A 25,058-nucleotide genomic window follows, 5' to 3' on the forward strand; every position below is an offset into this window, starting at 1 on the left:
AGTGTGTATGTCCACAGTAACCACATACATCTGTGTTTTTGATAGTGTTGAGGAATGTAGATGGAGGGAGGAAGATGTATTTACAGTCAAACCCACACTGAAGCAGTCTCGCTGTGGTGTCCCATTCATTAAATACACACCCCCTGAGACCAACCATAGTCAACACGCAGTGACTGTTACTCTACTACACAAACAGAGCTTCTGTGCAGCATATGTCCCTCGCGGTCTATCAGATTGTTGTTTATTCCGTTCCTTTACTCATTCATGTATTCATTCATCAAAGTGTTTGTTGAAAATGTTTCATGATTGACTGATAATCTTTTGCCGTCACATGTGCCTGTCATCATTATTCATCTCCTGCTCTTGTGTTTGCTTCTCTTCTCTTGTAGTCTTCACTGGTAAGTTGTCATCCGTCGGTCATCCTCCTCCACACTGACAGCAACACGACATCATTAGTCATTACAGTCCTCCTCTCCTTCCTCCAATCCTCCGATAGGAGTTCACATTTCAGTTGTCACGAGTGACCGGTAGTAAGTGGTTAATAAAATAAAATGCATATATTTAAGTGGAAGAAAGGTAAACAGTCATTTTTTCATCCTATTGTATGTGATTTTATAGTTTGTTTTATCATTCTAATGCAATGCTTGCAACGTTTTTCAATGTTTGTCCTGTTAAACCAAGGTCCATCTCTCCACTCCCGCAGTGCCCCCAGCGTTCGCCATGCGCCCCAGAAACCAGGTGGTGGCAGTTGGGAGAATGGTCACCTTCCAGTGTGAGGCCACTGGCAACCCCCAGCCTGCCATCTTCTGGCAGAGGGAGGGCAGCAATGTGAGATACTATCCAGTCTATTTAAGATGAAAATGTTGATACATAGGCCTATATGTTGAAGAAAAGGTATTGAATGCACCGTATCCTTAGAGTGCAGGTTATTGATAACACCATGTCCAATGGATGTCTGAAGGGTAAACATGTAATTCCAGTCTCAAGACCAGTCTCTTTCTCTCCGTCCTCCAGAGCCTGCTTTTCTCCTACCAGCCCCCTCAGCCCTTCAGCCGACTTTCCGTGTCCCAGACAGGCAGTCTGACAATCGCAGACGCCCAGCGCTCAGACGCCGGCTACTACAGCTGTCAGGCCCTCAACATCGCTGGCTCCGTCATCACCAAGGCCCTGCTGGAGGTCACTGACAGTGAGTGAGGGAGGGGAGGAGGGAGGGTTTCCTCTAATCAACTGACCAAAGCCTCCATTGGCCTGGTTGACTGAGTTGTCTCTCCATGATTGGAAAATGCTGAATTTCTGGCCTCCAATGTCATTACTGAATAACTACTTGCTGATTGCTGACTGGATGTATGGCAGATCAGCCTGTCCTGTAGCCTGGCGAGACACTGTGGCCTTTATGGTTCAGTGTTTTTTGCTGGTTACTGTTGGCCTTGGTGACTAATTGTTGTTGGAGTGATTTCAGGAACCCTCAGCTGCAGGCATTTGGGCTCCAAACCCCCTGTTCCCATGGTGACAGTGCATGCAGACTACCCATACCCTCCTTCCCAATTGAACCCTCCCCCAAAACACATACACACATAATCACATTTTCATACAGACACATTTTTACACACACACACACACACACACACACACACACACACACACACACACACACACACACACACACACACACACACACACACACACACACACACACACACACACACACACACACACACACATATTTAAACCCAGACACCTTTCGTTCTCCTCCCTAATGTCATGCTGGTGAACCGAATTATGATAATCCTGATAATTGCATCAGTTATTAAAAACAGAATTAAAATTGTGAGTCTGGCTCCAAGACCTACAACAGTAATTACAGCAGCCAGCACCAGCAGCAAAGTCTACTTGGTTATAATAAACTGACCTGAGAGAGTGTGAGCGTGTGTATGTGTGCGTGTGTGGATGCGTGTGCGCCTTCACTATGTACATATATTAAGTTAATTAACATAATTGCCTGAGGCTGGTACAGGCGGCAGGCGTTGTCTGTGCATGGCGGTGACTTGGTGGCAGCTATTGGTTCTGGGTAATCATATGGTAATGCTTTCTGCAGCCGCGCCAGGGAAATGAGAGTCACCTACTTAATGTACACTCAATTACACTTAATGGAAATGAAACAAGGATGTAGCATGTTTCATTTAATCCACGTAGCACTCCTCACTCTGCCATCCCTTATTTCTCCTTCTAGTGAATAGGCTTACCCGTCTCTCCCTTCCCCCTCCACCTCTCTCCCCCTTTTCCATCCTCCCTCCCTGTTTGAATGGTGTATCTGTATAGAAATAACTTGCTGCCATTACCTCTGGTGGTTTTCAAGGTATTTCCATTATTTTCCCCTGTGCCTCTGATTTTGGAGAGCCTCATCCCCTCTATTTCCACTGGGTTGTGAAGTGGGAGAGTGATGGCTGGCTGCTATCTAAATGGAATTTGTTATTTGTTGGTCCGTGGTGCGTCTACTATTGCCCAATGATTAGCCAGTTGCTCTGGGCATTGGGATAATCTGATTTCTATTCCCCTTCACTGCCCAACCTGTCACTCCTATTGTGTTCTTCTCGTGCCAATTTTCCTCAATATCTCTCACATCTCATCTGTCCTTGATTTTCTCTGTCTCTTTTCTCACCATTCTATTCTCTTCATTCCTGCTTTCTCTCTCTATCTGAAGGGATGATAGAGAGAACTATGTATTCTGACCCAGACCTGGGTCAGACATGGTTCAGACCAGGGTTAGACCATGTGTATTTGAGTCTTAGTTATTTAAATACGTATTTTTTTAAATGAGTATTTTCAAATAATTTCCTATAAAGAGCCTGCTATTTGAAAGTATTTTCAAATACTTACACTGAGTATAACAAACCTTAGGAACACCTTCCTAGTATTGAGTTGCACCCCCCTTTTTGCCCTCAGAACAGCGTCATTTCTTTGGGGAATGGAGTCTACAATGTGTCGAAAGCGTTCCACAGGGATGCTTGCCCATGTTGACTACAATGCTTCCCATGGTTGTGTCAAGTATTAAAACCTACCCCAACCAAAACGTGGATAGATAGCAGCATTTGCACAAAAATGAAAGTGCGAACCTTCACATTTAACCATGGTAAGGTGATAGGGAGTATGGTTGAATAGAAATTGTGCAGAAAGGCAATCAAACAGACAAACGTTAGTACGAAGACAAAGTGGAGTCGCAATTCAATGACTCAGACACGAGCGTATGTGGCAGGGACTTGCAAAGGGAGATCCAGCCACGGCGCGGACACAGATGTGTTGCTCCCGGACAAGCCATAAACCTTCTTTAGCCACATTGAGGATAACACCGTGCCACCAACGCAGCCCGCTCCCGAAGACTGTGGACTCTCGTTCTCCGTGGCCAATGTGAGTAAAACATTTAAGCGTGTTACCCCTCGCAAGGCTGCCGGCCCAGACGGCATCCCTAGCCGCGTCCTCAGAGCATGTGCAAACCAGCTGGCTGGAATGTTTACGGACATTTTCAATCTCTCCCTATCCCATTCTGCTGTCCCCATATGCTTCAAGATGTCTACCATTGTTCCTGTACCCTGTAAAATGCAAATCAATTGATAACATTTCTGACATGCGTTTTTCTGGAGTTTTTTGTTGTTATTCTGTCTCTCACTGTTCAAATAAACCTACCATTAAAATGATAGACTGATCATTTCTTTGTCAGTGGGCAAATGTACAAAATCAGCAGGGGATCAAATACTTTTTTCCCTCACTGTACTGTATTCTACTGTATTCTAGTCAATGCTACTCCGATAGTACTCATCCTTATATTTATATATTTCTTAATTCCATTATTTTACTTTGAGATTTGTGTGTATTGTTGTTTATTGTTAGATATTACTGCACTGTTGGAGCTAGGAACACAAGCATTTCTCTACACCCGCAATAAGATCTGTTAAATATGTGTATCTGACCAATACAATTTGATTTGATTTGATACCCCATGTGTATATCAAAGTTGCCGTTCTTGACACAAACCGGTGCACCCTGGCACCTACTACCATACCCTTGTTCAAAGGCCCTTAAATATGTTGTCTTGCCCCTTCACCCTCTGAATGGCACATATACACAATCCATGTCTCAATTGTCTCAAAGCTTAAAAATCCTTCCTTAACCTGTCTCCTCCCCTTCATCTACACTGATTGAAGTGGATTTAATAAGTGACATAAATAAGGGATCATAGCTTTCACCTGCTCATTCTATGTCATGGAAAGAGCAGGTGTTCTTAATGTTTTGTACACTCAGTGTATTTTTAACACTAGTTTGAAATATCTGGATTAAATGTATGGCAGTTTATTTGAGTCAGTTTATATGATATTTTTTTAAATATACTTTCCAAGTGTATTTCCAAATGCATTCCAATATTCAACTACTTGTCTTAAAAAAAAAATGAAATACTTCCAAATGTCTTTGAAAGTAATTGAAATACCCTAAATAGTATTTGAACCCATGTCTGATTCCGACAGTATAACTGGTATTAAACAGTACATTCTCCCTCTCCCTTTTGAATAGTGGTGTCAGACCGCCCCCCTCCCGTGATCCGACAGGGCCCAGCCAATCAGACGGCACCTGTGGACAGCACAGTGGTACTGGGTTGCATAGCAACAGGAACCCCCACTCCAACAGTCCACTGGAAGAAAGACGGGGTGGTGGTGTCCTCCGATGACTCCCGCATCACTCAGATAGACACAGGAGCCCTGCAGATCCGCTACACTAAGGTAGGGGGCAGCATAACACCCCTCTCACACCTAAAGACCACCACTCAGACACTACTGAATGAGCCCATTCTCACACTGTGTCTCTGTGTCTCCTCAGCTTGGCGATACAGGCGTATACACCTGTTTGGCATCCAGCCCCAGTGGAGAGGCATCCTGGAGGGCCTACGTGGAGGTGCAAGAGTTTGGAGTGGTTGTCCAGCCGGGTCGACCCACAGACCCTAACCTGATCCCCAGTGCCCTGTCCAAGCCTGACGTGACTGACGTCAGCCGCACCTCTGTCACACTGTCCTGGAAACCCAACCCTAACGCTGGGGCCACGCCCACCTCCTATGTCATCGAGGCATTCAGGTAAGTGTAGGAGGGCCGAGATCTAATATGTTTGTCTAATATGTGTGTTCATGGCTGTATCTACAGTGCCTTCAGAAAGTATTCATTCTCCTGGACTTATTCAACATTTTGTTGTGTTACAGCCTGAATTCAAAATGGATTAAATAGATTTTTTGGGGTCAACCATCTACACACAATACCCCATAATAAAAAACGTGAAAACGTTTTTAGAATTTTTACCAAATTTATTGCAAAATTAAATGACATAAATATTCACACCCATAAGTCAATACTTTGTAGAAGCACCGTTGGCAGTGATTAAAGCTTTGAGTCGTCATGGGTATGTCTATCAGCTTTGCACGTCTGGATTTGGGGATTTTCTCCCATTCTTCCTTTTTTCTCAAACTCTGTTAAGTTAGATGGGGAGCAACGGTGAATAGCAATCTTCAAGTCTTTCCACAGATTTTCAATGGGATTCAAGTCTGGCCTTTGGCTGGGCCACTCAACGACTTTCATATTCTTGTTCTGAAACTATTCCAGCATTGCTTTGGCTGTATGCTTGGGGTCATTGTCCTGTTGGAACAATAATCTTCGCCCTAGTCTAAGGTTGTTTGCACTCTGAAGCAGGTTCTCATCAAGGATTTGCCTGTATTTGGCTCTATTCATTGTTACCAGTCTCCTTACCAGTCTCCCAGTCCCTGCCGCTGAAAAGCATTCCTATAATATGATGTTGCCACCACCATGCTTCATGGTAAGACTGGTGTTAAACAGGTGATAAGCTGTGCCTGGTTTTCTCCAGACATAGTGCTTTGCATTCAGGCCAAAGAGTTCGATTTTTTTCTCCTCAGACCACAGAATATTTTGCCTTATGCTCTGAGTCTTTCATGTGCCTTTGTGCAAACTCCAGGCATGCTATCATGTGCCTTTCTTTCAGGAGTGGCTTCCATCTGGCCACTCGCCCATAAAACCCAGATTGGTGAAGTGCTGTAGGGACTGTTGTCCTACTGGCTAGTTCTCCCATCTCAGCCAAGGAACTCTGTAGTCCTGTCAGATTGTTCATTGGGTTCTTGGTCACCTCCCTTACTAGGGTCCTTCTTGCCCGGTTGCTCAGTTTGGTCGGACGGCCAGCTTTAGGCAGAGTCTGGGTAGTTCCATATTTTTTCAATTTCCCAATGATGGAGACCACTGTGCTCTTGGAAACACTAGAAATAGTTTTATTCTCTTCCCCAGATACATGCCTCATCACAATTCTATCTCGGAGATCTACAGACAGTTCCTTTGACTTCATGGTATAGTTTCTGCTCTGACATACACTGTCAACTGTGGGACCTTTATATAGACAGGTGTTTCTTTCTAAATCATTTCCAAACAATTGAATTGGACTCTAATCAAGTTGTAGTGACATCTCAAGGATGATCAAAGGAAATTGGATGCACCCGAGCTCAATTTGACATGTCATAGCAAAAGGGTGTGAATACTTATGTAAATTGATTATTTCTGTAATTTATTTTCAATAAATATGCAAAAATATCTAAAAACATTTTCACTTTTTCAGTGTTTCACTTTTTCAGTATTGTGTGTAGATGGGGTGAGAAAACAAATCCATTTTGAATTCAGGCTGTAACAAAACAAAATGTGGAATAAGTCAAGGAGTATGAATCCTTTCTGAAGGCTCTGTGTATGCACTGTTGTGAGTGATTGACCATTGTCCCTCCCTCTGTGCAGTCATGCGTCAGGGAGTAGCTGGGTGACTCTGGCTGATCATGTGAAAACAGAGACCTTTGTCCTGAAGAACCTCAAACCAGGTGCAGTCTACCTGTTCCTGGTTAGAGCAGCCAACGCCTACGGCCTCAGTGACCCCAGCCCCATCACTGATGCCGTCAGAACACAAGGTGAGACAACCCTCTCCTCTACCACCTCTACTTGATGATACAGTCACATTCATCTGATGACCGAGACACTGAGACTTAGTGGTCCTCATATCCTAACCACATGGCTTGGCTGGGGCAGAGTGAGTGCCAGAGTGAACTAACCCCTCCCTGTCTTTGTGTCCCCATGTAGACACCCCTCCCACCAGCCAAGGAGTGGACCATCGTCAGATCCAGAGGGAACTGGGGGACGTGGTGGTCAATCTGCACAACCCCACCATCCTCTCCTCCTCCTCCGTCAGGGTGCAGTGGACGGTGAGTAGAGTCCTGGCCCTGGGCCCAGCTGTCTGCAGATATGTCCTGCCAGAAGTGGTTACCCTAGTGTTTTTCTGTGTCAGCTGTTTTAGAATTATTACACTCAGTTTCTTACACTGCTTGGTCTGTTGGTCTCCCTACACCGTGATGTGCTGGCATGGCTATGTCTAATATGAACAAAAGGCAACACAGAATATGATTTGATTTGTTGACAAATGATGTTCTTCAGAACACATAGTTGAGTCTGTAGGCATAGAGCATAGACTGTGCTGCACAGCCAGCTGTGGGTAGGATGTGGAACTGTTGGCCTATGAAAGTGAGTTTTGATCCTGGCCTATGAAAGAGGACGTTTCTACGTTGTGAGATGGTTCTCCGTCTCTCCCCCATGAAGGGTTCAGGTGTTAATTTCCATCAGTGTTGTATGATCTGACTTGTGAACATGTCAGGGGTGCGGTCCTAAACAGAGCCAGGGTGTAAATAGTTTAGTTGAGCAGGGCCAAAGCCAGGCAGCCAGGCAGGGAGAAGGCATCCCCATGGCCAGCATCAGTGGAAGTTGGCAGGAGAGTTTTTGACTTTCAGCAGACTTGGACAAAAATGATTAATAGGGCCACTCTACAGTACAAATGAACATAATACTTTTTAAAACAGGTGATAACACTTTGTTATGGGCCATTGCCAAATAACAGGTCATGGGCCCAGTCATTCATAAAGTGCTTATGTAGTGCTAGGTTCCTTAGCTGTATCTACGATACCTAACTCTGAGGCCCATGTTTCTACGAGTGCTGGTTAGCAGTGTCCTCCTGGCAGTGTCCTAACCAGTCCCAGGCTCTCAGGAAACTGGCGGCTAGTGATGACCTCATGCTGTGGTTTCTCTGAGCTCTGGGAGATGAGAGGGGGTGGAACCTAAGCTCTCCCCGTAGACAACATAGCACAGGGCTGAAGACCTCTCCTGGAGGATGTTCACTGTATATGGTTACCAGCCCAACACACACAGCAGGAGAGTTATGGTTCATAATGTATACATACCTTTGAATGTGGTGTTTTTCTACATGTGACACACTGGCCCAACACCTCAGACCACTGTTCTACAGTATGTTCTGCTGGTATAATGGCTCTTTGACACTGGCTTCATAGATCCCAGAGGCTTACAATTAAATAGTTTTGGTTGGAAGAACAAAATATTAAATATTAAATATCAATGCCAACATTTTATAGCTATTTAATAGACTCATTTACAGTAGGGTTTCTCTTTCTAGTGTGGGAAGTATGGGTGCTACACAAACTGAATGAACTGGGCCTTTATTACTCTTTTATGAGTGGAGAAAAAATATTCCTCAGGACCGTTGTCCACTGTCCCCGTAACAACCACTGTAAGAAATCCTAACATCTGTTTCCCTTCTCTGCCACTAGGTGGAGCAGGAGTCTCCGTACATACAGGGCTATAAGGTGATGTACAGGGCGTCTGCTGATCTGGGCCAGCCAGGTGGGCAGTGGGGCGTGTTCGAGGTGCGGACCCCTGGAGAGGACGGAGCTGTGGTGCCTCAGCTGAAGAAAGGGGTCACCTACGAGTTCAAAGTGCGTCCCTTCTTTGATGAATTTCAGGGAGCGGACAGCGAGGTGAAGGTGGCCAGGACGCTGGAGGAAGGTAAGAGGCTGGAGACAGGGGTCAAGGGTCAAGGGCTGCTGTTAGAGAGGGTTGTGATTGGAAGTGTGGATGGAGATGAAAGGTTTCATACAGCAGTTGTAGTGTTAGGTTGGAGTAGGTTGTTTTGTGAGAGTTTTATTCATCTAGGCAAGTTAAAACGAAGACAAATTAACATTTTACATGTATAAATAAATGAATGAGAATTTTGAGAAACCATAACACATCCATTACACCATACTGTGCTTGCTAATTGTTCCAGAGATGTGTGGATGTTACTGTGTGGTTGTAGTAATCATCATTGGTGAGGTTTGGGAGTTTCACATTGTTTAAAGCTTATATGCGTGTACTGTAGCTCTTCCAGTGTGTGTACTCTGTATAGATGAGTGCGTAGCAGCAGCTGTGGAGACAAATTGTGCTGTTAATTGTTATCTGAGTTCATAAGTAGAGCCCCAGCCAGCCTGAGACAACAGACATGCCTGCTTTCATTATCTTTAACCAGAAGGTGCATAAACTCCCGAGGCCAATGCACTACTGATTCAGTTTAATTGCTCTCATCAGGTGACTAGCACCATCACTGCAGCACAGCACACAAAGCCCCCAAGTATTACTAGAGCTCCAGCAACGTGTCATTCATCACAGCATCAGCTCAGACAGTTCCTGTATTATATTGATGAGAAACATGCCACGTCGACCTGTGGCTTCATGTGGGTTTCATACCCGTAGGCAGATAAATGCAAGAGGGTGTAGAGGGATGAGATAAATAGTATGTGTACACCCAGTGTCCCGGCTCGTCAGAGAAAACGTTGTGTTGCACATTTTCTAAAATCTGCTCATCTTACAAATGCTAACAATTATCACAACATGAATACAAATGATTCACTCTAGTTCCATAACCTTATATTATTATAGATTTTTTAAAGATATTAACCTTGATTCATTCCACATAATGTTCATTAGCTGGTTACGATCATTCTGTTCAGTTCATTCCTGTTGTTTAGAGCTTACTGCATGTTTTCAGAATACTCTAAAACTACTGCATATGTGGCGGGCTGATGCCTGTGATCTGAATTGTCACTAAGTGTTCTTTCATGTTCAGTAAGAGACATGGCAGACTCTGAGCATAGCTCAAATGAGAGTCAATGTCTTTGATGTCACCATGATGTCTGTGCGTCTGTCTGACGGTGTGTTCCTGTCTCAGCCCCCAGCGGAGCCCCCCGGGGCGTTACCGTGACGAAGAGCGATACCAACGGGACCGCCATCCTGGTCGCCTGGCAACCACCTTCCGAAGAGGAACAGAACGGAATGGTACAGGAGTACAAGGTAAGATGGAGGGAGGGTGAGATAGGGGAACAAACAGAGAGAGGTATAGAGCAGAACCTCAAGCCTCACACTTTTCCCCTCAAACTTCCTTGGGTGCGTGTGTTTTTAGTTGCTCCAGCAGAGGTGGGCTAAGTATTGAGGAGGCGTTGCCATCTACTGGACTAATGTTGAAATGTCTTATAACAGGTATTTTGGCATTTACTGAAAGAACCAAGTCCCTGTCTTACTATCCCCCTCCCCTTTCTTTTACATTGTCCTCTCCAGATCTGGTGCCTGGGCAACGAGAGCCGTTACCATGTCAACCGGACAGTAGATGGCTCCACCTTCTCCGTGCTGATCCCCAGCCTTGCGCCAGGGATACGCTACAGCGTGGAGGTCGCCGCTAGCAACGGCGCCGGGCCTGGGGTCAAGAGCGATGTCACCTTCTTTCAACTTGGTGAGCTGGTCAACTGTAGTTAACACCTGACAGCCTCCCCTGAGTTTAGAGTTTCTAAAAATACATCTGATCTCAGAACCAGGAAGCGGAGAGGTGAGTTCAGTGTTAATCCACTGTCTGCTCCAGGTCAACACCGGTTCAACCTGTCTAAGCTCTTTTCATTCGTAGCCATCGGATAGATGGTCTGTGTGATTTGCATACTGTGTCAGTTCTCACCATGACCAATGTACACAGTACAGGGTGTCCATCTCAAGTCCCGACATGAACATGTCCCTGAGTCAGCTCACAATGCCTTTACTCAGGTATCATCATCATCAAAATAATGACCATTTAGCTGTCTCCTGCCTTAGCCTCAGTTTCACCATTCGTGACAAAAAGCACACATACCACAGGCATTTTCAACTCGATTTTCCACCTCCATCTTCTTAGCACATTCCAGCTTTTTCGCATGGTCCATATCAAGCGTTTAGAGTAACTTCATGGAGCCAATTCACAAGGATAATGTCACCTTGAGTCAAGTCTCAAACCTTGGCGTCCAGTTCACCTCTTGGCCTAGCACTCTAAAGAGGAGCAGAGAATGAGAACATTGTTCATGACAGATTATGTGCCCAGATGTATTTAAAGATAACTCCTTTCTCCAGCTGTGTCTCCTATCTCATCTCTGTAATGTTGTTTTCCATCTACGACTCCTGGCCTTCAGTTGAACTTGAATGTTTTGAAGAACTGATGTTTGTCCTTCAGGATCCGCCTCACTTTCTTTCCCTGCCAATGTTCTATGATAGAATATGCTATGTACATGTTCTATTTCTCAATCTCCTCCTCGTCCTCCCCCTCTTCTCCAGACTCTACGGGTCAGATGATGCACAGTCCTGAGGACCAGGACACGCTGTCTCAGATCTCAGATGTGGTCAAGCAGCCGGCGTTCATCGCGGGCATCGGCGCCACCTGCTGGGTGGTCCTCATGGTGTTCAGTGTGTGGCTGTACCGTCACCGTAAAAAGAGGAGCGGCCTCAGCAGCAGCTACGCCGGCATACGCAAAGGTCTGTAGTGGATGTGGGTTTAGGTGTATATATCGGGGTGTTTGTGTGTGTATGGGTTACTGCGTGTGAATGGGTGAATGTGTGTGTGTATGGGTTACTGCGTGTGTGTGTATGGGTGACTGTGTGTGTGTATGGGTGACGGTGTGTGTGTGTATGGGTGACTGTGGTGTGTGTATGGGTGACTGTGTGTATGGGTGACTGGTGTGTGTGTTTGTGTGTGTATGGGTTACTGCGTGTGAATGGGTGACTGTGTGTGTGTATGGGTTACTGTGTGTGTATGGGTGACTGTGTGTGTGTGTGTATGGGTGACGGTGTGTATGGGTGACTGTGTGTGTTTGTATGGGTGACTGTGGTGTGTGTGTGTGTGTGTGTGTGTGTGTGTGTGTGTGTGTGTGTGTGTGTGTGTGTGTGTGTGTGTGTGTGTGTGTGTGTGTGTGTGGGTGTGTGTGTGTGTGTGTGGGTGTGTGTGACTGTGTGTGACTGTGGTGTGTGTATGGGTGACTGTGGTGTGTGTGTGTGTGTGTGTGTGTGTGTGTGTGTGGGTGACTGTGTGTGTGACTGTGTGTGTGACTGAGATCTTTGATGTCCGTGTCTTTGAAGGTGTTTACAGTATTATACTGCAGTCATTAGAGTATCAATGGTGGATCACACCCAGCTAATATGTTGTTGTGGAGAGATTGGACAGTGAGAGTGATTAGATCAGGAGGGGTAGACAGAGGGAGGACATTAGGTTGGTGTTGTGGTCGTTTAGCTGAACGCTGGTAACCTGCGCTCACTGACACAGGTTAGACACGGTCCTCTGTGTCACCATTGCATTTATTCACTTCAGTCACATTTAGGTGTGTTTTTCTCCAGTAGCCCATAGTGTGACTTGCCTCGTGTCAGCTGCTTTTATCCTCAAAGTAGGGAGCCTGATAACCACATCTCACCCATAAAAGGGGGTTGGTCTAATCTTCTCCCCTGACTCAAAGACCTCAAAGGGTAGTGACGATCAGACGTCTAGCTGGCACATCCCAGATTACGCTGACATTCAAACGGTGACATTTAGGGCTCATTTCCAGGCCACCGCCCGCCGCCCCTCTCCCTGGTGAGACACAGTTAGAGTAGGGACAGGCCTGTCAGCCAGGTATTATGACATGTGTTCTATCACTGTTATCGCCCTCGCTCTGCCCCATGTGACCTCCATTACCCACAAGGCCACTTGTTCCTGAGACCACCGCGGTGGTGATTGATGCGTGTGTGTGTGCGTACGCATGCGTTTGAGTGTGCGTGCCAATATGTCTGCCGTTTTTTGTGTTTTTTTTGTTCACAGGCTTACGAAATGTATATTTTGCTATCAATAAATGACCCTTCTTCTCACTTTCTCACTTTCTCTCCCATCTCTGTTTTCTCTCCTTCCCTCCCTCCTCTGTTTGGCCTTGGGTTTGTTCCTGCAGTTCCATCATTCACTTTCACTCCTACAGGTATGTATGAATGTATTCTTCTGTAAACATGTATTTGAGTGCTGAATGCACAGTTATTTACCCATGTGTGTACTGAACTTGAAGCCCCTATGATTCAGAGACGCCTGTACACAAACACAGTTCTCTCCCTATGTACTCTGTTTCTCGCAGCACTCAAGGCCAAGCTATTCCCATATACAAACAGCTAATGAACTTAGTGTATAAGTTAGGTGGTCTCACATCCATAAACCAATCTTTTTAAATCAAATCTTTCCGAGGGAGGTCAGTAAAGAGCTATGAAGTGATGTTCTGACATAAGCCCCCCACTGTTCCGCCCTCTTAGATCAGACATAGACAACCGACACACAACAAGGGCAGATAGTGCTGCTGAGTCACTATGCTTTGTGACGAGAAGAGAGGCATAAACACAGTCCCGTGTTCCCACTTGTCCTTCACATACTGACTGTACTGTAGCCGTAGGCTAGTGTATCTAATTATGTGGTTGAGGTGACTCACCCTCCAGTGAAGAGGATGTGTCTGAATTGCAGGGGGATCGTTCACTGTGAAGTGTGCCTCAGGGCCGAGATATCATGGTTAAAGCTCTCAGACTGATTTTGTTTATCTGCATGTACACCTCTCAATCCCAAGTGCCCCGTGTGTGAGTTACCTGTGTGTGTGTGTGTGTGTGTGTGTGTGTGTGTGTGTGTGTGTGTGTGTGTGTGTGTGTGTGTGTGTGTGTGTGTGTGTGTGTGTGTGTGTATCAGTTGTGAGTCAGACTGAAGAAAGACAGCTGTATGAGTGCAGAGTGAAAGACGGGTCACACCAACCTGGATTTCCTCTTTTATTTGTCATGCAGGTTTTTTTCTTGTGTTTCTCACATTTGTTCTCTTTGTTTGATTCAGTGGCCTATCAGAGAGGAGGCGAGTCTGTCTGCAGTGCTGGGAGGTAAGGGGAATCATCCCAATGTGTGGTTATATGTGTACACTTTACCAGATAGGCTTTTCCCACTGTCTATATAGCACTTATTATGGCGTTTGAGAAATGCAGGAGGGAAAGCGGTAAAAGCAACAACAGAGTATTCCCTACTCTAACCACCAGAGGGAGATCTCTCCCTGTCTAATAACTGACAAAGGACAGAAACTCCCATACCCATCCCTGACTGAAACCCTGTTTACTTGACTTGGAGTAAAGCATGTTCTGTATGATAATGGTTCTGGTTGTGTGGTTCTGGTTCAGACCTGGGCTGCTGAACATGGGGGAGAGTGTAAACCAGCCGTGGCTGGCAGACTCCTGGCCCAACGCATGTGCCAACCACAAAGACTGCAACATCAACTGCTGCAACAGTGGCAACGGCACCAGCGACAGCAACATGACCACCTACAGCCGCCCAGGTCAGTAACGTTACAGCTACAAACCTCTTCTGGTGATAGTGGTCAGGTCCCAGCAGTGGAACATATGGTACAGTTGAAGTCGGAAGTTTACATACACCTTAGCCAAATACATTTAAACTCAGTTTTTCACAATTTAATCCAAGTAAAAAAACAGTTCGGATCACCACTTTATTTTAAGAATGTGAAATGTCAGAATAATAGTGGAGAAAATGTATTTATTTCAGCTTTTATTTCTTTCATCACATTCCCAGTGGGTCAGAAGTTTACGTACACTCAATTAGTATTTGGTAGCATTGCCTTTAAATTGTTTAACTTGGGACAAACGTTTCGGGTAGCCTTCCACAAGCTTCCCACAATAAGTTGGGTGAATTTTGGCCCATTCCTCCTGACAGAGCTGGTGTAACTGAGTCAGGTTTGTAGGCCTCCTTGCTCGCACACGCTTTTTCAGTTCTGCCCACACATTTTCTACGGGATTGAGGTCAGGACTTTGAGATGGCCACTCCAATACTTGACTTTGTTGTCCTTAAGCCATTTTTCCACAACTTTGTAAGTATGCTTGGGGAAGACATACTTGCGACCAAGCTTAAACTTCCTGACTGATGTCTTGAGATGTTGCTTTAATATATCCACATAATTTTCCTGCCTCATGATGCCATCTATTTTGTGAAGTGCACCAGTCCCTCCTGCAGCAAAGCACCCCCACAACATGATGCTGCCACCCCCGTGCTTCACGGTTGGGATGGTGTTCTTCGGCTTGCAAGCGTTCCCCTTTTTCCTCCAAACATAATGATGGTCATTATGGCCAAACAGTTCTATTTTTGTTTCATCAGACCAGAGGACATTTCTCCAAAAAGTACGATCTTTGTCCCCATGTGCAGTTGCAAACCGTAGTCTGACTTTTTGGGGCGGTTTTGGAGCAGTGGCTTCTTCCTTGCTGAGCGGCCTTTCAGGTTATGAAGGTTTGACTGTGGATATAGATACTTTTGTACCTGTTTCTTCCAGCATCTTCAGAAGGTCCTTTGCTGTTGTTCTGGGATTGATTTGCACTTTTCGCACCAAAGTAAGTTCATCTCTAGGAGACAGAACGCGTCTCCTTCCTGAGCAGTATGACGGCTGCGTGGTCCCATGGTGTTTATACTTGCGTACTATTGTTTGTACAGATGAACGTGGTACCTTCAGGTGTTTGTAAATTGCTCCCAAGGATGAACCAGACTTGTGGAGGTCTACATTATTTTTCTGAGGTCTTGTCTGATTTTTTTTATTTTCCCATGATGTCAAGCAAAGAGGCACTGAGTTTGAAGGTAGACCTTGGAATACATCCACAGGTACACCTCCAATTGACTCAAATTATGTCAATTAGCCTATCAGAAGCTTTTAAAGCCATGACATCATTTTCTGGAATTTTCCAAGCTGGTTAAAGGCACAGTCAACTTAGTGTATGTAAACTTCTGACCCACTGAAATTGTGATACAATAAATTATAAGTGAAATAATCTGTCTGTAAACAATTGTTGTAAAAATTACTTGTGTCATGCACAAAGTAGATGTCCTAACTGACTTGCCAAAACTATAGTTTGTTAACAAGAAATGTGTGGAGTGGGTGAAAAACGAGTTTTAATGACTCCAACCTAAGTGTATGCAAATCAATTGAGCAATGGAAAAATAAACATGGCTTCAACATAAAACATGATAATTGAGGGTGTTATGTATATGACTTGACTTCCTGAAGGGTTAATGAAGGTTTAATGAAGGGGTAAAGTTTTACTAGACCTAACCCCATGTGGTCTCCTCTCCATAGCCGACTGCATCGCCAACTATGGCAGCCAGCTGGAGAAGCAGCAGGGGGGTCTACTGGGGCCTGAGCAGGCTGTGTACAGCGACGTGGACCTCTCCAACAAACTTAACGAGCTCAAGACTTTCAACAACCCCAGCCTGTGCTACGTGGGCCCAGGGGGAGGGCCGCCCACCCCCTACGAGCCCACCCCCTATGCCACCACCCAGCTCATCCAGTCCAGCATCCTGAACAAGGCCGCAGCAGCTGGGGCCGGGGCCCCTGACATACGCTGTTGGAACCAGCCCCCCTCCCACCTGCAGAAAACACAGATGCAGTACAACATCATGGAGCAGAACAACAGGCTTAATAAAGGTGAGAGGATTGGAGACGTACAGTAGCAGTGGTGGGAGGGAGGGTATTTCGGGAAGTTAATCATTTTTTTGTTTATTTGTTTTACTCTGTGTAGTCAACATCAGGGGCTTTTCAAGGAACTTTTTCATGGGGGGGGGGGCTTTTTTATTTGTATCACAAATAGCATTGAAAATAACTGTTTCAGCTGTTAATTTGTATCTGCCCTAATCTATTCAAATAAGTACATTTGAAAATTAACATAGGGAAAATATTCAAGTTAGATACATGTTCAGTGGGAACTGGATATTATGAAAGTTAAAGCTCATTTACTGTATTTTTTATTTAAAAGCTCTGAAATGCTATTTGGAGAACAGCAAAAACAAACCAAAATATCTGCAGCCGTTATCACCTCGGCTGATGTAGCTTCATTCACCTCAGTCGATACGGGACATACCCACCATTCTACAAAAACATGACATACAGCAAATAGTTGCTACACACTAGCTCTGCCCAGTTTCCTGGGTCAAACAGCAGTTACGTAGCCATCTTCCACCTCTGCACTTCATCAACTGAGATGAGAAGTTGCGCTGTTCACTGCATCTGGTCAATCTGCTCTCCATAGTCCTAAAGCCAGCCAGTCTTCGCGCCTGCACCGAAACACATGCATGGTCCTAAAGCCAACCTCTAATACTGCTAAACAGCCTGCCCGCTGCCTCTGAGCTGTCTGGTCTTAAAGGTCCTAAAGCCAGCCCTGATACTGCTTGAATGCCAGAACAAACGCACCGACCTTTCCTTTCCAATCTGAGCCAGACTGACAGCGCTCTGACCCATGAGAATGGGGGGGTGCCAACCCATGACCCCCCTCTATCAACTCCCCTGGTCAATATATCTGTTTAACTCTGTCTGTCTCTCTGTCGCTGCGGTCTTCAGACCACTATAGAGGAGATGGGCCCCTGCAAGGCACCGTCCCCTATAACCAGGCCCACGAACACAGCACCGGAGGCTCTCACCACAGCTCTGACAGGGGCAGCAGCAGTACCTCTGGTGAGACACTGAGCACACTGATTATAGCAATAGGACAAATAAGTATTTTGTTCTGCAGTATGTTCAAAAAGTTTTTTCTATTCTCTCTGCAGGGAGCCAAAGTCATAAGAAGGGAACTCGCACTCCCAAACTTCCCAAAACTAACACAGTGAACTGGGGTGAACCTCTGCCCCCTCCCCCTGCCAACCCCCCACCAAGCCGGAGCTGTGATGAGTATACCCTGCCCATGGAAAAAAGCTTTAACCCAGATGCCCCATGCCCAATGCTTACCTCACGGATGTACCTGCATCCGGATGAGATGGAGGAGGAAGAGCAGGAGGCGGAGGAAGGGATGGATAGGTGTCCCACCCCCCCTGTTAGAGGGGCAGCCTCTTCCCCTGCGGGTATGTCCTACAGTCACCAGTCTACAGCCACTCTCACCCCCTCCCCCCAGGGAGATCAGCACAACGGCCTACACAACGGAACAGACCACCACAGGTAACTATGAGCCCAACTCACACTGCATCTCACTCATCCCAGCTACAACCAACAATCATATCTATTGGTCCATGCTTTGCTCCTTTCCCTGTCTTCCTCCTTAGACAACACGCAGCCAGCCCACCTCCTCCACCGCACCCCCTCTCCCCCCCACACACCTACGGCTACATCTCCAGCCCCCTGGCACTGGATACTGACGGCCAGGAGGAAGAGGAGGAGGATGAAGAAGAGGAAGGGGATGAGACGGATGCGGAGATGGCCCAGGTTCACTACCACCAGCACCAAAATAATCCCCAGCCCCACCAGAAACAGCCCCACCACCAGCACCACCCTCCCCCACGCAGGCTGCACCTCCGGGGGTTGGAGCAGACGCCGGCCTCCAGCACTGGGGACCTGGAGAGCTCTGTGACGGGCTCCATGATCAACGGCTGGGGCTCGGCCTCCGAGGAGGACAATGGCTCATCAGGACGCTCCAGCGCTGTCAGCTCCTCAGACGGATCCTTCTTCACAGACGCAGACTTCGCCCAGGCTGTGGCCAACACTGGAGACTACACAGCAGGCCTACGCATGGCCAGGTTTCCAGAGGACACAGGGCCAGCAGGTGAGGAGGAGAGGGACAAAAGAAACTGGGTCAGGGGAAAATAGCAGCAGAAAAACACTTAGATATACCTTCTTACATAAACGTCCATGTACTGAATGTTTGTCTGTTCCCTCAGGGCGAAGGAGCCAGCGTCCCAGCAGCCCCCTGTCCACAGACAGCAACATGAGCTCTGCAGTGATGCAGAAGAGACCGCCCAAGAGGCACAAGCAGCACCAGGCCCAGGCTGGCCACCAAGGCCACCAGCAGAGGAACGACTTCACTGACGGTAAGGGACTGGATCTGAGACACGGGTCACTTCACGGAACGGCTCTCCCTTTGACTTCTCTCAGCTGTACAGTACATATTCCTTGGTGAATAAAGTCTGAAGTTCCATTTCTGTGTTCTTCTCTCCTCAGACTCGTGTATGCCCTTGAAGTCTCCTAGTCACATGTCGCGGTGTGGTTATGAGGTGAGGGGGGCCACGCTCCCTAGGATTGGCTCTGGGGAGGGACGGGGCCGGAGAGGGAGTGCAGGGGGCCAGAGGACCAGAGAGGGCTCTGTGGAGAGACGGGAGGCGCAGGACAAGAACAGGACTCCACAGGGAGGCAAGGGGAGCAGCAAAGGTCGTCAACACCCAGGTACATACTGCAATGTAGTATACTTCCCATATGGTTTGTGTATTGGAACAAAGAAGTATAAATATGAGCATTATAACCTTTTGCTTTTATGTGGTTTCTACATGTCAAAATAAATCCCCTTGAATCTGTCTCTCTGTTCCAGGTTCTGAAGACATCCTCCCGTACAGCAGGCCCTCGTTCCCCTCGGTACAGGGCCAGAGCCAGGGCCAGGGCCAGAGCCAGGCTCAGAGCTCCTCCAGCTCCATGTCCTCCCGGGGCTCAGGGGGACGGAGGAGAGATGGGGCCCGCAGGAACCCCACAGACACACTGCCCAGCATCGCAGGCTTCCAGACCCAGGAAGAGGAACTAGAGGTGAGAACAAGATGCTCATAAAAGTGTCAGTTTACTCGTTTCTATTAGTTGAAATTATGTGTCCAAAATCTAGTATGTCTATGAGCTTCTTTTGATGGCCATTAATCGAGGGGTTGCATTATAAACTTGTGTCCACAGCTGCTGGAGAGCTGAGGATCATGGGAGGAGGACAGGAAACTCCCACAGTGCCCTCACAGGAAGGCTTGAATCTGACATCAGTGACTATTATGTAAATTACTTTTCTTATCATACAGAATGAGGGGAAAAAAACATAACAATACTTAATATTAGTTTTTCTTTTGACAATTTCTCATTTGATGCCATTTTGGAGGGAAATAGAAAGTGTGAGAAAAAAAGTGCGATCATGTTTCAGTCTGTGCACTCACTGGTACGAAGCACTATTAGATCATTGTTTACATGAGCTGTTGGTTGAGAACTGGCCTCTATGGTGAGCTAGTGACTAATATGAAAGTACATGCACATTAGATGACTGTTGTATACAGATACCTTGTCTTGGATCACCTTCTGTGGTGCCTCAGACTGGTCTTGGCATGTCTGTTGCGCCTGTTATATTACTGTAATTAATATTTGGACTTCACCATCCATCTTGTAAATTGTTCCGTCATTTTGCTGCCACAAAATTGCTACAATGGGATTTTTAGATTTGTTTTTAATGTATTTTTGTAACGCACTGTTATTGTTTTGTTATTGATGTTGGTCTTGTCAATGTGCGTTATTTGTTTTACTTTGGTTTCAAAAGCACAATCACTTAACTTTATTTTAAACCATTGTTATCTATGACGTTCCGTCTTAAAAGAGGAACAATGATTAAAAAATAATGTTGTTGATCGTTTTCTGTATACGATTGGACGAGTGTTATGTGTCTTAATATTCTGTTTCTGTTGGGATTGGGATGGCAACGAGACTCCCCTGTCTAGGTTTAATTGAAACCAGAGTGATCATTTGGACTGAAGGGGACACTGCCCAAAGCGGTGACCACATTTATCCATTCAATATGACACAAACTACTGTGTTGGTCGGATTATACCCTCATGTCTACAAATGCACTTATGAGGAAGTGAGAGAGACCGTAGACAACCTGAGGGACACATTGTACCAATAGAGAAGGGTGAGGAAGCCCCATTTCTCTTAGTAGTTGTCTCCTTTCCAGATAAGTTAAGGGTGGAAATGTTGATGCATCCATCCTGGAAAATTGACTTCTCCGTGCCTGGTGATGGGTAGCATTTTGTCCATGAGCAAGCAACACACATCCACCACTGTTTCCCAGCAAGACAGGGTTGAAGGAAGTGAAATGAATACTGACCCAAAGAAGGACTAAAGAAGAAGACGTTGTTGTTGGGTTTAGGTTCTTTATGGCTACATCTAGGCCAAGCTTTGAGTCCATTTCTTTACTTCCGACACATGTACAAAATGTGTGAAACGATGTTCACTGAGGGCACCTGACATTTGTTTGGAGTTTGCCATGTTTTAAAGAATTACACTACTATGTTCATGATGTCAGCCATGGCATTTCATTTCATTACTGAGTATGTTAAAAACGGGATGAAAAAAAAAACATTGTCATTTTACCACATTATTTATTATTAAAATGTCTTCAAATGCCACTGTACCGTTTGAGATCTCTTCTTATTTTGGGTTGTTCCGTTTTTGTTCACTTGTTAGGTTAAACCCTTATTCCTCTAGCATTTCACCAGTCAATAGAGCCTAACACAAGGTTTAAGTAAAGAAGGAAGTTGGGAGATGGAGAGGAAGAGGGAGAGCCACCCAAAAGCCTGTTCTTTATGGGAATGTGATGAGACACGCTGTTTAATTAACCTCACTCATGAACCCTCGTGGTTAATTAACAGAGCAGCTGTGTGCTGTCAAAAGGAAAGAGACGCTCTGGAGCCTAGCACAGGTGTGGCTCTCGGTGAGTGTGTCACGTGTATGTGTGTGTGTGTGTAGTGGGGGATGGATGGCATTCAAAACTACAGCTACAAGCGGCAGCCAAAATCCTTTCTTTGTCCTCCTCTGAGAACAAGATTGTGATGGAGAGAAATAAACTGTCAATCAGCTACCCACATACAGACTCCTCCAGAAAGAGTATAACGTCTTCCTATTGTTTAACTGTAAGTACATCTCTGCATAATCAGCGCGAGCAGAGCAGGAGACACATGCTGAGCTGCTGGAAGTCCTATCACTGATGAAACTACACAATTGCATTCAATGATAGATGGGACAGATTGCTGTTATAGCTGAAGCTTCTCTCGCCTTCCGAGTGGAATAAACAGTGTCCCGGCAGCTGTACAGGGCTGTCTGTAAAGGCTAGCTACCTAGACATTGATGTCCATAGCCCTAGTCACCGCAGTGCTAATTCCGTACCGTAAGGGGTCAACATGATGTAGACGCTGCTGCGTCTTGCCCACTCTAATTCTCTGTGGTTCACCAGTAGGACCTGCTGAGGGAGTCAAACTCATGCATTTCCATCCTTCTTGCGCTCTTCATTAATTAGGTAATCTATATTTCCTCTGTACCATTCAGTTGTCTGTGGGAAAGGATGACTCCAATTTACTGCTAAAGTGTCTGAGGAGAGGCCTTAGGACAGTTATTTTGCCTAATCTGGTGGCCTCCACTTCAATTCAATTTTGCAAATTTATCCAGATACATTACAGTAACTGAGTTTAAGGGTTAAAATCGAACATTTATTTAACTAGGCAAGTCAGTTAAAACCTCTTACATCTAGACGTTCCGCTAGCGGAACACCTGCTCCAATATCCAATGATAGGCGTGGCGCGAAATTCAAACTCCTCGAAAATCCGAAAACTTCGATTTTTCAAACATATGACTATTTTACACCATTTTAAAGACAAGACTCTCCTTTATCTAACCACACTGTCCGATTTCAAAAAGGCTTTACAGCGAAAGCAAAACATTAGATTACGTCAGCAGAGTACCCAGACAGAAATAATCAGACACCCATTTTTCAAGCTAGCATATAATGTCACAAAAAACAAAACCACAGCTAAATGCAGCACTAACCTTTGATGATCTTCATCAGATGACACTCCTAGGACATTATGTTATACAATACATGCATGTTTTGTTCAATCAAGTTCATATTTATATCAAAAAACAGCTTTTTACATTAGCATGTGACGTTCAGAACTAGCATACCCACCGAACACTTCCGGTGAATTTACTAAATTACTCACGATAAACGTTCACAAAAAACATAACAATTATATTAAGAATTATCGATACAGAACTCCTTTATGCAATCGCGGTGTCCGATTTTAAAATAGCTTTTCGGTGAAAGCACATTTTGCAATATTCTGAGTAGATAGCTCGCCATCACGGGCTAGCTATTTTGACACCCACCAAGTTTGGTACTCACCAAACTCAGATTTACTATAAGAAAAATTGGATTACCTTTGCTGTTCTTCGTCAGAATGCACTCCCAGGACTTCTACTTCAATAACAAATGTTGGTTTGGTTCCAAATAATCCATAGTTATACCCAAATAGCGGCGTTTTGTTGTGCGTTCAAGACACTATCCGAAGGGTAACGAAGGGTGACGCGCCCGGCGCGTTTCGTGACAAAAAAATTCAAAATATTCCATTACCGTACTTCGAAGCATGTCAAACGCTGTTTAAAATCAATTTTTATGCTATTTTTCTCGTAAAATAGCGATAATATTCCGACCGGGAGTCGTTGTTTTCGTTCAAAGACTGAAAATGAAAACATGGAGTTGTCTTGTGCACACGCGCACCAGTCTCATTGTTCTCAGATCGACCACTTACCAAATGCGCTACCGTTTTTCAGCCATGGCCTGAAAAGTCATCATTCAACGTTCTGGCGCCTTCTGAGAGCCTATGGGAGCGTTAGAAAATGTCACGTTACAGCAGAGATCCCCTGTTTTGGATAGAGATGATCAAGAAGGCCAAGAAATGGTCAGAGAGGGCGCTTCCTGTTTGGAATCTTCTCAGGTTTTGGCCTGCCAAATGAGTTCTGTTATACTCACAGACACCATTCAAACAGTTTTAGAAACTTTGGAGTGTTTTCTATCCAAAGCTAATAATTATATGCATATTCTAGTTTCTGGGCAGGAGTAATAATCAGATTAAATCGGGTACGTTTTTTATCCGGCCGTGAAAATACTGCCCCCTATCCATAACAAGTTTTAAGAACAAATTCTTATTTACAATAACAGTGGGTTAACTGCCTTGTTCAGGGGCAGAACGACAGATTTTTACCTTGTCAGCTCAGGGATTCCATCCAGCAACCTTCCGGTTACTGGCCCAACGCTCTAACCTGCCGCCCCAACATGCACACGCACACACACGCACGTCAGCATTCTTGCGCATGAACGCACGCACACACACATGCACACACACTCCCCTGGCTATCAGAGTAGTGTGCAGGCTTTGATGATGGATCACAGTCGAGGCGAGACACGCTTTTCGTGTCAGCATCAGCAAATAAACAGAGTCTATCCATCTTCATTATGCCCCAGTGTGGACAGCCTCTGAGGCCGCTACCCAGGAAGAGGGGCATTACTGGTAATGGAGTCTTTAGAGCAGTCCTGGGAGACTGGAACTGCTGGCTGGTTTCCATAGGCCTCAAACTACACAGAAACCGCATGGTTGCCTTTATATAGAGGAGAGACCAATTTACGAACTTACAGTCAATTTCAATGGGCGAACTCACAAACGCAGAGCGCTGCTTAAATGTGGAACGTTGAGGTCTTGAATGTGATGAATACAGCTTTATTTTCTGTCCCTCTGGGTTTCAGTTCTCGCTGAACACAGCTAGTCTAATGCCAGGGTTGTAAATGCCATTTGGTCAAATATTAAAATCAATAGCTTCTCATTTGCCACAGTAAGCTGAATAAGGATTACTTTCACTCTGCCATTTCTCAAGTATTAAAGTCACTGTCCTGAGCCATGATTGAAGTGGTCAGTCGCCCATCAGTATGTTTCTCCACATCGATCTCCCTGGTACTCCAGCAAGCATGTCTACCCCAGTGCAGCAGCACTTCTCAGGGGAGAGGGAGGGAGGGAGGGGGAGCGAGAGAGAGAGAGTGTAATCCCCTGTCACCTCCTCCCCTGTTCTGCCCATGCAATTAAACCCACGCACCAGGATTAGACTACCCCCCTGCCTGCCTCCCCCATCTTTTCCCCTTCCATCCTTTTCCCTCATCCCCCTCCTACCCCCTTCCCTCCACGCTGAGTCAATTAAACAACGACAAGAGGGATTTAATGCCCCTCTCTGTAGGCTCCTTCTCTCTCTAA

The 25,058-nt window shown here is 45.7% G+C and overlaps 1 protein-coding gene across 3 annotated transcripts in view; it reads left to right on the forward strand.

Moving 5' to 3' along the window:
* Nucleotides 1-21,392, forward strand: part of LOC115154586 (roundabout homolog 1) — a 214,634-nt gene extending 193,242 nt beyond the window's left edge. For all 3 annotated transcript variants that reach the window (XM_029700968.1, XM_029700969.1, XM_029700970.1), the window contains 22 exons: nucleotides 390-398; nucleotides 704-828; nucleotides 1,015-1,186; nucleotides 4,564-4,769; nucleotides 4,867-5,117; nucleotides 6,822-6,988; nucleotides 7,158-7,279; nucleotides 8,690-8,924; nucleotides 10,123-10,244; nucleotides 10,509-10,680; nucleotides 11,523-11,720; nucleotides 13,157-13,183; nucleotides 14,065-14,107; nucleotides 14,399-14,553; nucleotides 16,351-16,698; nucleotides 17,608-17,721; nucleotides 17,814-18,198; nucleotides 18,303-18,799; nucleotides 18,915-19,064; nucleotides 19,195-19,416; nucleotides 19,559-19,767; nucleotides 19,906-21,392. In XM_029700968.1, the coding sequence (XP_029556828.1) occupies nucleotides 390-398; nucleotides 704-828; nucleotides 1,015-1,186; nucleotides 4,564-4,769; nucleotides 4,867-5,117; nucleotides 6,822-6,988; nucleotides 7,158-7,279; nucleotides 8,690-8,924; nucleotides 10,123-10,244; nucleotides 10,509-10,680; nucleotides 11,523-11,720; nucleotides 13,157-13,183; nucleotides 14,065-14,107; nucleotides 14,399-14,553; nucleotides 16,351-16,698; nucleotides 17,608-17,721; nucleotides 17,814-18,198; nucleotides 18,303-18,799; nucleotides 18,915-19,064; nucleotides 19,195-19,416; nucleotides 19,559-19,767; nucleotides 19,906-19,920 (3,944 nt within the window). In that variant the 3' untranslated portion in view covers nucleotides 19,921-21,392. The remainder of the gene's footprint in view (nucleotides 1-389; nucleotides 399-703; nucleotides 829-1,014; nucleotides 1,187-4,563; nucleotides 4,770-4,866; nucleotides 5,118-6,821; nucleotides 6,989-7,157; nucleotides 7,280-8,689; nucleotides 8,925-10,122; nucleotides 10,245-10,508; nucleotides 10,681-11,522; nucleotides 11,721-13,156; nucleotides 13,184-14,064; nucleotides 14,108-14,398; nucleotides 14,554-16,350; nucleotides 16,699-17,607; nucleotides 17,722-17,813; nucleotides 18,199-18,302; nucleotides 18,800-18,914; nucleotides 19,065-19,194; nucleotides 19,417-19,558; nucleotides 19,768-19,905) is intronic.
* The last annotated feature ends 3,666 nt before the right edge of the window (nucleotides 21,393-25,058 follow it).

This window comes from Salmo trutta, chromosome 19 (genome assembly GCF_901001165.1).
Source record: "Salmo trutta chromosome 19, fSalTru1.1, whole genome shotgun sequence".
In the NCBI taxonomy this organism is placed as follows: domain Eukaryota; kingdom Metazoa; phylum Chordata; class Actinopteri; order Salmoniformes; family Salmonidae; genus Salmo; species Salmo trutta.